General features: G+C 37.9%; 2 protein-coding genes across 2 annotated transcripts in view; one reads left to right on the top strand and one right to left on the bottom strand.

Annotated features, from left to right (window-relative positions):
- The window catches only part of LOC137997475 (peroxisomal targeting signal 1 receptor-like), a 31,372-nt gene extending 20,160 nt beyond the window's left edge, over positions 1 to 11,212 (bottom strand). Inside the window, exons 1-6 of the mRNA XM_068843497.1 lie at positions 11,033 to 11,212; positions 8,290 to 8,399; positions 7,256 to 7,297; positions 6,034 to 6,069; positions 4,042 to 4,165; positions 3,193 to 3,267 (exon numbers count right to left, since the gene is read on the bottom strand). Coding sequence (XP_068699598.1) covers positions 3,193 to 3,267; positions 4,042 to 4,165; positions 6,034 to 6,069; positions 7,256 to 7,297; positions 8,290 to 8,385 — 373 coding nt within the window. The 5' untranslated portion in view covers positions 8,386 to 8,399; positions 11,033 to 11,212. The remainder of the gene's footprint in view (positions 1 to 3,192; positions 3,268 to 4,041; positions 4,166 to 6,033; positions 6,070 to 7,255; positions 7,298 to 8,289; positions 8,400 to 11,032) is intronic.
- Positions 11,213 to 11,247: 35 nt separating this feature from the next.
- LOC137997476 (cytochrome b5 domain-containing protein 1-like) overlaps positions 11,248 to 15,000 on the top strand; it is a 4,281-nt gene continuing 528 nt past the window's right edge. Inside the window, exons 1-3 of the mRNA XM_068843498.1 lie at positions 11,248 to 11,460; positions 13,492 to 13,568; positions 14,471 to 14,689. Coding sequence (XP_068699599.1) covers positions 11,325 to 11,460; positions 13,492 to 13,568; positions 14,471 to 14,689 — 432 coding nt within the window. The 5' untranslated portion in view covers positions 11,248 to 11,324. The remainder of the gene's footprint in view (positions 11,461 to 13,491; positions 13,569 to 14,470; positions 14,690 to 15,000) is intronic.

Genomic DNA, 15,000 nt, shown 5'->3' with positions numbered 1-15,000 from the left:
CGACAGTAAAGGAAATATCGACATCGGAAACAACAGAATTCCGCTGCCAGGTGTGAAACAGTAATAAGCTTCGCAAGGAATTAAGTACGAAGCTTATGCTTTATTATTAGAGACCTTCAGATTTTAGGACGAGGGCGAGAACGAGTACGAGTTCTGACAGTCTGTTTTTAGCGAAAATATTTAGCAAATTTATAACCCGTGCGATTAATCTTGCCATTTCTTTGCAGTATAGGTTGCTCAGTTACTGTATTCTTCTTGCTGGTAACTGAGCCTTTTTGCTGATTGAAAAATGCCAAAACTGCTACCGTGTTGTTGACTTGTTTTGACGCGACGACATTGTTGCAAAACCTCGTACTAAAATGACGACGGTATCACGGTTTTCCCGCCAAAATGACGCTGGTTTGCGCGCGCTCACTGTTGTTCTATGAGAAAATCTCGTACTCGTACTCTCGTCCTCGTCCTAGAATCTAAAGCTCTCTAATGAAAGTGAGACGTAAGAGAGAGCAATAGTTGACTCATTGGGACAGGTAATACGCTGCTTAAGGGCTGCGTCAAACGGTACCGAAGCGGAATAGGCAAAAGTGCGCTAAACAAGAGTTCGTCATGGGACGAGGGACTTCTAAGTTGTGAGACGCTATAAGCCCATCGTTATAACAGTCGATCGAGAGCCAAATAGAAGTGAAAACTTAAATTTAGGACGGAGAGGAGCATCTGGATTAAGAAAAATAGAAAATACTAGCTGCAGTAATTCATCCTCTAATTATTGGGATCCATGCATTTGAGTTTCGAAAAAAGAGTAATAGAAGGCGTAGAAAGATCGGCATTAAGGATAACCCGAGCGGCGCGTTTCTGAACACGGAGAAGCCGAAGAATTGAAGATAGGGAACTGTTGCCCAAAGCACTAGAACAATAAAGGAGATGACTGTGAATAGACGAGTTATAAAAATGAAAGGATCCTTCAAGTGTAGGATAAGGATTTATTCTACGTAAAAGCGAGAGGCGACTGTTAAGCGTTTCTTACACAAATCATCGATGTGCTGCTCCCAGGAAAGTTGGTCGTCAAATAACACTCCAAGAATTTTAGCAAGATGAACTTGCTCAACAACAGTGTCATCAATAGTCACAAGAAGGGATTGTCTTCCCAAAGATCGGAGTTTCTGATGGGACGCGAGCCACAGAGATTTAGTTTTAGAAGCATTTAGATCCATACGATTTAGGTTTGCCCATGCGCCTTACATCAGCAGAGAGTTGGCTCATTTTCAACTCCACGTCCTGCAAAGTGGCACCAGATATGAGTACGGTAAGTGTCATCCGCAAACAAAGTCAAGTTTGTTTCGAAGGACGGAGATAGATTGATAAATAGTAAAAAGAGCAATGGCCCGAGTATGCTTCCTTGACTCCAACAGACACCTGAAGGGGATCAGAAGGGGATCAGAAAGGGTAACCGGTCATTTCGCCTACGGGTCGTTTCGCCTACTGTCTGTTCGCCTAAGTATAATGTCGGTTCGCCTACGTCCAATATGTCAGTTCGCCTACGATTCATATGTAAGCTTTAAAACTGAATTGTTTAAAAGTCCTTGTCGAACCTCACAGAAAAAATCTGTGACGGCTAGCTGAGGCGTTATTTCTGTAAACTTGTATCTTGAGCGGGGTCCTTGAGCAGCCTATACCAAAGTAAGTGAGACTTTTCATTAACATATCCATAAAGGATACGTTAAAAATTTAGCTCGTTCCCACTCTACTGGGCGGTTCAATGTTTGTATCAATCTCGACCCCAGAGCTCTTCTCTTGACTGAGGGAGGGAAGAGCTCTGGGGAACCCTGAAACAAAGTGTCTTCTCATTGGTTTTCGTGAAGAACAATGAACAGCGTCTCTGATTGGTGCATTCATGTTAGCATGAGGAGTGAGCAGGCGCTGTAAGGTTCAAATAGTCAATTTTTGGCTATAAGAACCCTACGGCGCATGTTGTCCAACATAGAGTTTCCCAGAGCCTTGGGTCGATCCGAGGCTCTGGTGACGAGAATATGTTTGTATCGATGTTGCGATCATGAACTTTATATCGCCTCCACGCGATCCGCAAACTTAGATGCAAAAAATTATATCTGACTGCTAGCTAAGGCGTTATTTCTGTAGACTTGTGTCTTGAGCGGGGTCCTTTAGCGGCCTATACTAGAGAAAGGGAGACTTTTCATTAACATATCAATAAAGGATACGTAAGAAATTAGCTCGTTCCCACTCTACTGGGCGGTTCAGTGTTTGTATCGATGTTGCGATTTGTTCTTAGTATCATGAACTTTATGAATTAGTGTTGGTTTTTAGTTCGTGCGCTTTCACGCGATACGCAAACGTAGCTAGATGAAAAAAAAGTTAAGGCGTTGTGTAGGCTTGTCACTTGAGATGAGATTTTTCGAGCTCGTTTGAAAAGCGTTTTTTAGATATGAGCCAAACCACTCGAGTGCTAGTGAAGATCGAACAACCATTCACACTGAGTTTACAAAGAAGAGTGCGATGGTTGACCAGATCAAAGGAAGTCGAGAAAGACTTGAAAAAGCATTTTTTTTTGGACGTATGATTAGCGAACAATCACCAGTTCAGAATCAGATCTTACGTCACTGTTGTCTGGAAGTTTAAGAAGTAAGTTCAGCCATATCTCATTGGCTAACAAAAAGAAAATTCGTTTCACTAAATTTTCATACATTGTTTAATTTAACCGCCAATACACTTGTATAGTGGTGAAATCACTCTATCAGTAAATAAATTTCAATGTGTTTGCTGAAACATTTGGAAGACAAAGGGTGGGAGTGAACAGATGTGTATTTCACCATGGAGCAATTGTGGACAATGCATGTTTACCAGTTATGAGAACACAGTATAAAAAAAACGAAAATCTTCACAACTGTCTACTCTTTACATTATCACAAAATTTCTTAATACGTACAGTAGCTCTCAGTATTGTAAACTTTCATCTGATTCCATTTAAGTTGAAACAAAATATATGCACTTGAAAAATATTTACTTTACAAAAACCAGGGGCCTGGGAATGGCACCGTTGACCAACGGCAGGGACTTGGTTTTATTGCATCCAATTATTTCGATTGTTCTGTCGGAGATCTGGTGATTGTTGTATGCCCGCCTTAATCACCAAAAACATTCTACTGTTGGAACATGAAAATAACATTTTGTCAAGCTTGCCTTCAGCTCTTTGGACTTCGGCTGACATGTACTCTGCCGCCCATTCACTGGATGCAAGATCAGCAATACCAGGAGCTAAATAATGAAAAAAAAAAAACCCAATTAGAATTAGGCCTGGTGAATAGCCTCAGACTATCTTCAAAGATCTTGGGTTCAAAGACTGAACAAATACAGGATCCTTTGAGATTCCCCAAAGATGGAACAAGGATCCTGCAATGATTTTAAAACAGCATGCAAAGGAAGTCATGTCTGATAGCCTGGGGCGGGCGGTTTTTACTAGTGGGCTAGTGGATTCCGATCTTTACTACAGTAGCCTTATCATCATTATGGGTAAGCGGATAGAAGTAACGTACGCTTTCCACTTAAATTTGCCTGGACCAGAAAGCAATTTTTTTCAACTTTTAACATGCACTGCATTACTTTTTAGTTGCCATTATGTCTTGGTCATACAATCTTCAATAGACCTTTTTACCAATACGGCGGCCATTTTGATTTCTATTGTTTCGAAAGACATTATGGGATGCTCAGGAGGCAAATTAATATGTATTTGGCTCCTGGGCATCCCATAGTAAGTAGTTGAAACAATAGAAATCAAAATGGCCGCCGCATCTGCAAAAAGGTCTATTAATGCTTTATTTATTGTGTCATTGTTCCTAATAAATTACCATTTCATAAATACATGAAAGGGCAAGCTGCTAAAATTACTTCCGTTGCACCCTTTCTTGAAAGGATCTTCGCTAGGATCCTTTAGGATAGTTGAGGATTGAGTCAAGATCTTAGAGGGATATTAACATGATAATTTCTGGATCTTCATTATAAAATTATTCAAGTATTGTGACTACAGTGCACCTCTAACAGGAGTGTGATGCGCATTCCTCTGCTCGATTTCCTGCATTTCATGCAATAAATCACCCATGCGAAAAGATTGTGGTGGTGCATGTGTTCTTGGATCATGGAGAAATTCAGATACCAGCTGAAATCAAACAAATTGAAATACATGTACACTATGAATGTTTTTTTTGGGGGGTCAACACCCAAACCACTTTGGGAACAGGCCGGCTCTTACATGTACCCTGGTTCAAATGACTTGGCCCTAAGTTTACCCCCATTTCTTATGTTTCAAATTAGGCAGTGTTCTAGATGAGACTTGGGTAAAAAATAGGAAAAAGCTTGTCATCTGAGGCAACATTAATCACGTTGCACAATTCAGAAAATTCATCAAGTTCTTAGAGATTCAATGGTTTGGACCCTTCCTTGAGCCCCCTGTTTCCACAAGTACTCCACCTTTATTACTTTACTGTAAAATCAAGCATAAGACAAGACGTGAAATAAGCCGAGGTAAATGTAAAATCCTGTCTATTCAGGAACTGCAATTTAGAGCATCCTTGACATCAAAATAATTTACTTCTGTTAACAGCATGCACTGCTGTACATGCACGTAAAATACTCAAAGTCTCTTTCAGAATTTTAAAATTACAGAGGATGCCTTCCTGCTCAATTATAAAATTTTTCACTACAATTATAATTTGCCAAAATGCTCTGACATTTCCACAATTTAGATCCTAGCAGTATACACCTTATTCCAAAATGGCACCATTTTGATATTCTTTTGTTTGATTGCAACTTGGCCCTTTTGGCCTCGTTCAAGGTTAAATATTCTCCTTTTTGTATTTTATGTTTGAAAGCAAGGTCAATTTGCAAGGAAACAAAAGAATACCAAATGGCTGCCATTTTGGAATAAGGTGTATGCAGGTGGGGTAATAAAATTTACTGTTACATGAACCGGTGGTAGAGCATCCTTATACTAGGGACCTTAAGATCTACGACAGTCAACAAAAATGTCACCTCAAAATATAACTTGGCTCTACATAAGTCTTTCACGATTACTCAGTCTCATTCACATCCTACAATATGAGTGAAGTATCCTAAGAATATATTGGTACGAGTGGTTTCAGAGTGAAAAGAGGGAATGAAAGATTCTTTGTTGCACGCTTGTGTTGTTGTCATAACCTCAAATTTGGTGATTTCAAATTGTCATTATGCAAATCACCGGAAACATACTTGCTAAAATCTGTGCTGCACATGCAGCACAATTATTATTTTATGCTCTTTATAACCAATGATATTATTGTTTTGTTGTGTTGTCATAGGCCTAGCCGTCATTGTTTCTTAAACTTCCTTCTAGTAATTGGAAGGTTGTACATGTAGGTTTGACTTCAAAGGTGCACTCGAATTTTTTCTGAGTTAATCCCGACCCACCGCGCACCGGTGGCTCAGTTGGTTGAGCACCAGGCTGCCATGCGGGAGGTCATGAGTTTGACTCTGGCCGGACCAACACTCAGGGTCTTTAAATAACTGAGGAGAAAGCGCTGCCTTTGTAATCACATCCGCAAATGGTTAGACTTTCAAGTCTTCTCGGATAAGGACGATAAGCCGGAGGTCCCTTCTCTCAAATAACTTCCATGTTAATTAGTTCCATGTGGGACGTTAAAGAACCCACACACTATTCGAGAAGAGTAGGGGATGAAGTTTCTGGTGTTGCGGCTGTTCTCTATGTGTATATGGGTTGGTGGGTATAGCAGGTCCACATCAGCTGAATAGCTGCCAAAACTTCAACCTGCTATACAAATAAATAACAACAACAACAACCCTCAAAAAATCAATGTCTTCAATTCACTCACCAAGGTTAACAAACATGCACAACCTGTCTTTCAGTTCTTTCTTTTTCATACTTATATTTATAGCTCATGGTAAAACATGACTAGGAAGAGGTGTATGTTTTCATTTGCAAAAGATACAAAAGATATAATTAATTTATTGGTCATTAAAAATAATAAATACCTCATCTTGGGAAGTCTCATGGAAAGCCTGTTCATCCTGAAAAAGTATACATCAAGAAGATTTAGTGAACTTAGACTGAAATGTTTATAGCAGAGCTCAGGCGCGAAAAGCGCACCAGCGGAGCATCATAGGTAAGATTTTTTGGGAAATCTATCCATGTGAGAATTTTGGTTATGATGCCACGTCTGTCCGCTTGTCTGTCTGCCCATACAGACTGTCGGGGTGGAGGTGGGGAGGCAAGACAGCCTCTGTGGACGGGAGTGTCCGGGCAATTTTCCTTCGCGGGAAATCGCGTGGCAGCGTTGCATTTGGCAAACCAAGTTTTTCTGGTGAGAAATCATATATATATTTAGTGACAAGCAACAGGAAAGAGCACGGGACTGAAGAGGAGACAAAATTTGAGAAATTTAAGCAAAGAAATCCTCGAGAGAAGCCAATTAAGGAAGGACAACAAGAGAAAATTTCAATGAAAATCAACGTAAAGCTGATTGAGAGAAATAGAGCGAGAGACAAAACACTTATTTACAATGGTTAGCTATCATGCCGGTATAAGCTTAATGTTTTCCTTCTTTAATAACAAGATTATATGCCTTGCTGCCTCACATATTTTCTAAAACTAGCTAAAAAAGGCCTGAAAACCTTTGCAATTCTGTGTTGACAGAGATTCTGACATATTTCAACAATCACACGTATAGGCTTTTTGTGTGAAATGGGTGTCCAGTTGCAAGCTGCTTTGTTTGACTGTGAAATTGAAGTCGAGTAAACAAATTTACTACACTTTAGGTTGACTTTTGCAGTTGTTCTGACCCGAAGAGAGAGGGTAAGATCGAGTAAAGATTGTGAGTCAAACGGAAAATGTTGTGAAAGAGATTACTATGCATATAATTGCAGTTTTAGTTGTTGATTAAAATTGTTAGTTATTGTTTGCAAGGCTTGATTATTTACTGCTGTCAGATCAGAGGTGTTTGATCTGTTTGATCACTGTAATTACTGTACACACTAATGACAATTAATAATACTTTATGCAGAAGCATAATTTTTTCCATAAACACTAGATTGCTTTCTGGGGTTAGAAACGGGAGCTCCACTTTCAGACTTGGCTAAATCTATATATTATAATTATATGTACATACAGTACCTCTGTCAGTGATCCATTTAATTTTACATAAATGTGCACAATTAACTATATGTTCAACATTGCTAATTTTTTTAAAAACCTTACCAAGTCTATCTGATGTCCAAACCTTTCATGAACAAGACCCTCCTATCGAAAGCCAGAATATTATTAATCAGTGAGAACTTTCAGAGGGGATTTCCTTTATTTCAGAAGTTGATGGCAATGGTGAGTGTAATTAATATTATTAATTCTCTTAAAGGCAAAAAACAGTGATACTGAAGCCAGGTGATGTACCAAAATGGCCAAATTCAAAGACTTTATATACAGCAGGTTCTCCAATTTAATTATTTAAACTTGCAAATGAGGATATTAATTGATAATTATAATATGTAAATTGACCTAAGTCAGTTCTTGATATACTCCAAAGGATTAAGGCCACAAAATTCTCAAGCTTTCTCAAAATGGTGTACAGACAGAATAATTATTTAAACTTAGTTTACATGTAGGTCCAAAGAAAGAACATTCTAAAGGATACACCTTTAATTCTCCTTCCATCTACTGTCTTGTATTTCAAAATTTTTTATCATGATAATAATTAATGTCAAGATGATTACACCAGTGAGGCAGTGCTGTTTCTTTGTTTACAGACACCAATGTGGCCTTAATGTGACATTATATTTAATTTATTACAACCATTGATTGACTGAAGAGGTTATCAGGCAAAGCAAAAATGTAGAGGAAAACAAAGAGAATGTACTGTACACTTTAAAATGTTAATTAATCAATGGCATTGCATTATTTGAAAATGCGGAGAAACATCTAAAAAAGGACTCCTACTCTCAGTGACCATTGAATTCATACACTCTCTTAAGTGCACAAAATTGCTTACTTGAGTTGAAAATCCCCCATGCATCCCTCCCACTTGAAACACTACATGTAATTATAATATTCATGCACATACTGTATCTGTGAAATGTTGCCTTTGATACCAATTCTATGCTTTTCTTGCAATTTCACAAATGTCATATTTGTACTACATGTAGCTTGTATATTAATCCTAAGCGGCTGCTTTTCATGAAATGTTACGTACAAATAATTTATTTATTCAAGCTGTAACACACCACATACTGTATGTATACCTGTTGAAATGACTGATCTTGAGTGAAATGTGTCACCAGTTTCATCAAAGGATTGGCACTTCCACACTCACCCTCAACTAAATCCCGCATTGCCATCTTAAATAAATTATCTGAAGAAAGAAAAGGAAGAGTTTGTGTTCCGACCTTTAAAATGGTCAAATTTGTGTAGCTTTAAATGCACTCCCAGGATTTCTTGAGCAATTCTGAGTCTGGGCACCAAGGAATTTAAACAGTACACCTAACAGCGTCAACCCCAGAGCCAGCCCTGTTGACAAGAAAAATCACAAGGCAGAGAAAGTAGAACCTATTAAGTACCATTCGTAAGAGTCTGCATGAGGGAAAGGATTAAACGGAGGGGTAGGAATTTCAACTCAGGGGCTTGCATAGTAATAAAACAATCAAAGAATCACAGATTGATGTTAAGACACATTTTGAGCAAGAATTGTTTAGGCGTTGCACAGGACTGACTAAAAGCTGCCTGCTGACTTATGGTATAAGAGCATCAGACAACTTCAACAGGGTGAAAATTCAAATTGTAGGCTGATTCTGAATTATGCCACATAATAACAGACTATGGAATAAGGACTGCTGCATCAGCGTCACTAGAAGCTAAAAAGCACAAAAGAACTGTACGTATGGCATGGGTCCAGAAGTCGCATTTGCATGTTAGCCATAGTTAAAAATAACAACTATCAAAATACATGTATATAATGGTACATGTAGTAGGACAGAGTGGAGTCCAATTTGGTCTGTAATCATACGAGTGATTAACAAAATCGGACGACGGCGTAGCAGAAGTCTGATTTGTTTAATCACAAGTATGATTACAGACCAAATTGGACTCCACGAAGTCCTGTTACCAATCAAATTTGAGAAAATTTTAATTGTTATGATTATACGGAAAACGGGACAGCAGGACAACAAAGTCTAAACCGGGACAGTCCCGGGTAAAATGGGAATGGAGAGGTTTTGATGTTTCTCATAAATTATTTTGCTGAATATAAGTATTCAAAAGCCACTTTTTTGACCATTTTTTCTACTATTATTTGAGTGTTAGTCATCAGTGGGGAACCCCTCTAGCGGCAGGTATAAAACACAGGTCACAGGCAGTTGTTTCAGGTTAGTTTTTAGGAATGTTTAGGATACTTTCTGTATTGGTAAAACAATGACCTGTGACATGACATTTTGTACCTGCCGTCCTTCTGGAGTAAAAGAGATAAACCAAAAAACTGCCAAGAAATCCTCAAACAAAAACATTTTGCGACATTAATAATTACTTAAGAATTGTTGTCGATGGTATTGCGGTTGATCGCTAAATTTCTAATTTTGTTATATTCTAAGCTTACAACAGCTTAAAGATGCACAGCAAATGCCCACTTCAGGATTGTACTAATCATACATTAATCCCATTGAAAACACTGGTGAGTTAAGAAAAAATATCGCTTGCATGTCCAATGCAATTCTAATCCTTAGTTTATTGTTGACATTCATTTCATTATTTTTATTGACAAATAGATAATGGTTTATCGAATTTTCAAAGTATTATAGGACAATATAAGACTTCATTTGTCTCAGCCATGCTGCGATATTGCAGGGGGTACCTATTAAATCAATCGAAATCGATCATCAAAAACGTAATCGATTAAATCGATAGTACTCAATAATACTCAAATATTTGTTGATTGATTAGTTATAATAATCGATAATCACAAAATTTGGCTAGTCACTAATTTTTTCTTCATCGAAGCTGAACTAGCGAGCGGCACATGTGTGTATTTATTGAGTGGTAGAACTGTGTTATTTTCTCCCATATAGACCGAATGCATAAATGGAGGCCAAAAATGTATTCTTTTGTTTATGTGCTAATTAGACTCACTAGCCTCGCTCTCAAGCAATATTTCTTTTGTATTTTGTACATGCAAACGAGGCTAGTGAGTCTTAATTAGCACATAAACAAAGGAATATTTTTTGACCGCCATTTATGCATTTGGTCTATGTATTTGCGAATTAGTGTAATCAAGAGAGGAACAGTCGGAAACAATTTAAGTAATAAAATAATAATGGATCGCAACTGAGGCATTTCCTACCTTGAGAGCTTCCCATCTTTTTCGATCAAATCGATAAAATCGATCGTTCAATTACAGAAATCGATAAATCGATAATCACAAAAAGTTGACCGATCGACTTCAATCGATTTTCGATATTAATCGATAAATTACAATCGATTTCAATCGATTACTATCGATTTTTATCGAGTATCGAGAATATCGATTAGTTACGCCCTGGATATTGCTCTTAAAACAAAGGTTTAGTGTTTAATACATGTACAAACTCATATATCATATCATATATCTTTATTTACCCTCGGATTTTAGAGTAGCTTGGTGTAGCTAATATCTCCGAGCATTTACCCTCCAAACCGTGGTAAATCACAGAAGACAGACCACAACACCGTGAACTACATGCCCTACTCTTTACGACAAGTGTACGGGTTCTTTTACGTCCCACAGGATTATGAACATTGAAGGGTTGTGAGACGGGACCTCCCGCTTATCGTCCTTATCCGAGAAGACTAGAGAGTCTAACCATTTGCAGATGTAATTACAAAGGCAGCACTTTCTCCTCAGTTATTTAAAGACCCTGAGTGTTGGTCCGGCCGGAGTTGAACTAACGACCTCCCGCGTGACAGCCCGTGCTCAACCAACTGAGCCACCGGTGCTAAGTACGTGACTAACATACTTACGTATTGCTAACGAAGAGCAGGGTCTCTAAAAAGACTCAAAAGTTACCAACGTCAAGAAGTCACTAAGAAATGGTGGCCCAACACACTTTTCACCCATTCTGCGTGCTGAGACACAAAAATTCTGTGAGCTGTCTTCGAATACGAAGCAGCAATGAACTTGGTCAGCAACTACCCGCGTATGTCGTTTGTATGTCGTAAACCTTCCCTGAACGTTCCTTATCAACTGGTTGCTTAGTAGAAGCCTTCAACAGAGGGGCGGTGAAGTTTTAAGACCTTGCAAGTGACCTGAAATATGCCGGGAAAAAACTCAAAACGGCCAAAGTACTACACGCCAAACGAAGTGAGCATTCACAATACCTTAAAGGACTTATGGGTGTCTTTTTTGGGCAGGGTTTATGACCTTACACCACTCTGTGAAAAAAACGCAGGTAACAGTTTAAAGTTATAGTTGTCATTTGTACATATATATTAATAGATAGATATGAAAACAGGTCGTTCCGCCCCAGAGTCGATCCTCCCCACAGTATTCTGACGAATCTTGATAGCAAACCAATCCTTACCCTAAATTTTTGCCCCTAAAGTCAGTGCTAGACCAAATCATTGAAATGAGTGCTCATTATCATTATTAAAATATGTGCTCAGACAATCCGTGGGGCAGATCGACCGGTTACCAATAAGTTGACATTTCGAGCCTTTGGTCTGGAAGTTATATTTCCATATTGTGATAATGAATGGTACACTGTGAACGACAAATGAAAGTTAAACTGGCATATTTGTGCATCAGCCATGACATTAAGGAAAACCACAACAATAAGATGAATTGATCACATGCAGCTCTTGTCAACATTATGACATCCCATGCTTAGCTGTATAATATGTTACTTATGTGAAGAACAACCCTCTTCGTGTAAAATTCCAAGTGCAGGGTAAACGAGTCATTTTTGAGGAATGGTATAATGTTAGGTTGTAATTGGTCTAACAAGGAATGACCTACCGGTATTTGTTATTTTTTTCACCCTTTTTTATACCAATTTGCATGGGAACGGATAATAGCACCCTGAGTAATATAATCATAGAGTTCATCGTATTCTGCTTGTTAAAACATTCCAGCTCTTCGAAGGGTCAATTTCACAATTTTTGGTACAGTTCTGTATTTTTTCTTCCAACTCTTTGACCTTAGCTTTCCTACACTGAGCATTTTTTGCTATAATTAATGGCTAGCTGTCACATTTTATATTTTAACAAATCCCAAAGGACCCGCTTATCCACAACCTCTTTAAATTCTTCAAGCCAGTTTTTAATATTTTCATCAAGAAGATCGCGATAATTGCTGTCATTTACTACCGTAGAATTAAATTTCCAAAAGCTTGGACCATGGACCGCCTTCACTATCATCCACACCATTAATCAGTAATGTTATCGCAGAGTGATCCGATTTAATAGATGGTTTTATATCTACCTAAATGATCTAAAGTGACCTAAGATGAGCTACAACGGTTCCTTGGTTTTACTAACAGGCGTTTGTTGTTGGGGGGGGGGGGGGGGGTGGGGGGGGGAGGGTCAGGGGGAAAATAGGAAAAAATGAATGCCCTCTTCTCATGAGAGACATATTGAGACAATTGAATTTCTTTTATTGGGAGAGGGCATGATTTTAGTGTTGAAAGGTATTTGTAACAATCACATAAACTAATTATAACATTCACTTGACAAACTGCAGAATTAGCATGTCACATAAGCCTTCTTGTCGTGGAGATTCATGACAGTGCGTAAAAAATCTGTTCCCCTGGCAATACATTTGTCATTGGCATAGAGCTGACAGCGGAAAATTTTTTAATTTGCACAGCAACGCATCATGATTGACGTGGAGTTGACAGCACAAAAATCTTGAATTTGCCCGGCAATGTAGGTTTAATTGGTGCAGAGTTGACAGTGTAAAGATAATGTGAATTTATCCAACAATGCAGCTTAATTTGATTGGTGCAGTAATTACCTGTACCAGTTTGTCTGTTTTAGTTAATTAATTAGGAGCATGATTAGAGATGTCTACATTTATTTTAGATACATGTACTGTTGTAGCTCATTTTAGGTCATTTTAGATTACTGTAATTTGTAGCCCATTTCAGGTCATTTTACAGGTAATTTTAGATCATTTTTGGTCATTCCTTGTTTTAGTTATTATGAGTGTTAGGCAGATTTTGCCAATTGTCTCTTAAGAGAAATTCTGAGAAGTAAAAAAGCCTTTTGATCTTTGTTGTAATTATAAATGATGCTACTTTGTAAAAAGCCTATTGGGTAGGTAGAAACAATTAAATCCAAGCACTGTGCCTTTCCCCAAAATTGGATATTTCAGAGAGCAGTTGTTGCAAGAGAATCTAGTCTCCTTTGAAAATCCAGAAATGTACAAGTAATGGTTGTCTAAAGTACTTGTTCCTTCAATGCTTTGTTTTTCAATTTCAAAGGAGATGTTCTTTTGAAGCCCATCATTGAAGCAGCAGGGAAAGACATATCACACTGGTTTGATAAGAAAACAAAAGATGTAAGTGTAATCATAACTCTCATTCAAATTTCGGTGCTTTTAAAAACCCAAAAGGTATATCACTTTGAAAATAAACAGGAGCAATGCATTCATTGATGTGCAAAAAAGTTTTCCTTATCATGTAATTGTTGTAGTTCAAATTTTTCCTTGGTTAAACATTTTTCAGACTAGTTTGCTTTTTGCTTTCTTTTGTCTATAGACTCATAATCTGAAACAAAGGAAAGTAAAAACAAACTAATTTGGAAAAAATTAATTTTAATTAACCAAAGAAAATTTTAAACTGCTAAACAAATATTGCCATTTATACCATCTAATTAATTGATCAAGTGTTAGAGAATTAAATCTTTTCCTGGAAATAGTGTATTGTATAGATTTAATTCTTTAACATTTTATAAAACTGGATGATTAGAAATTATGTTTACTTCTTTTATCAAGCATTGATACCCCCTGGGTGTACAAATTACTTCAGGTAACACCCAAAAGACAAAACTCTGGTAGTCCTCTCAAAAAAGTTAACACGCCATTGACATGTAAGTACATTGTATCTGGGTATTTTCAAATTTCGTCTAATTTTACCTCCCGTCCACACAAATACATGGTTTTAGACACTTTTTTTTTTTTTTAACAGAGGTTTATCATTTTTATGTGGATGGGTGAAAAAAGAGGTTTTTGAATATGATGACAGCAGAGGCTCATGATACCAAAGAGAGTGCATGCAGTGCAATTGCATTTTGTATAGGTGGAGGTTATCATTTTCAAATCAGTTTCAGGAATTTGTGTGGACAGGCAAATACAATTAAAAAACACTACCAGTACGTAAAAAAATCTTTGTTTTCGAAAATACCCTAAAAGGACCCAAAGTAAGTTGTATAATTTATTGGCACAAATTTGTCCTTGGTTAGATCCGCACTCACATTGACCCTGTTACCAAATGCAAGTTCTATTACACACCAAGAGGGCGCTTCATACACACTCCTCCAAGGTGTCCCCGCACAGACTGGGCCAATGATTTTGGACGCCCTTGGTGGAAAGATGAGTCGTACTGTGTTGGAGTGCTTTCAGCTGTAACAAGGAAGATCAGGATTACTAACACACTGACTTCCCAAGAACAAGCCATTGAGGTTAGATTACAACCGTGATATCAATGCTTGATATCAATATATTATATTGATTGTTTTAATAGCAAACTTAACCCATTGACACCTGAACCACCCCCACCTGAATTGATCCTTTTAATTATAATAAACGTAAACGATGAAGGCTCAGTCTAGTGATGACAAGCATAATTATTTGTTTAAAGGTAGCCTGAGTAGCTGACAGTATTGTTGGCATGAGAGGCAAATTAAAGAGCGGGGGGGGGGGGGGGTGAGGTGAAGGTATTTACAATCTCCTTTCCCATTCTCTACACCAACAATACTGCCAGCTACGCAGG

The sequence above is a fragment of the Montipora foliosa genome, chromosome 3 (assembly GCF_036669935.1).
Source record: "Montipora foliosa isolate CH-2021 chromosome 3, ASM3666993v2, whole genome shotgun sequence".
NCBI classification, from domain to species: Eukaryota; Metazoa; Cnidaria; class Anthozoa; order Scleractinia; family Acroporidae; genus Montipora; species Montipora foliosa.
Note: the sequence above shows the minus strand (reverse complement) of the source record. Positions and strands in the feature narration are given on the sequence as shown.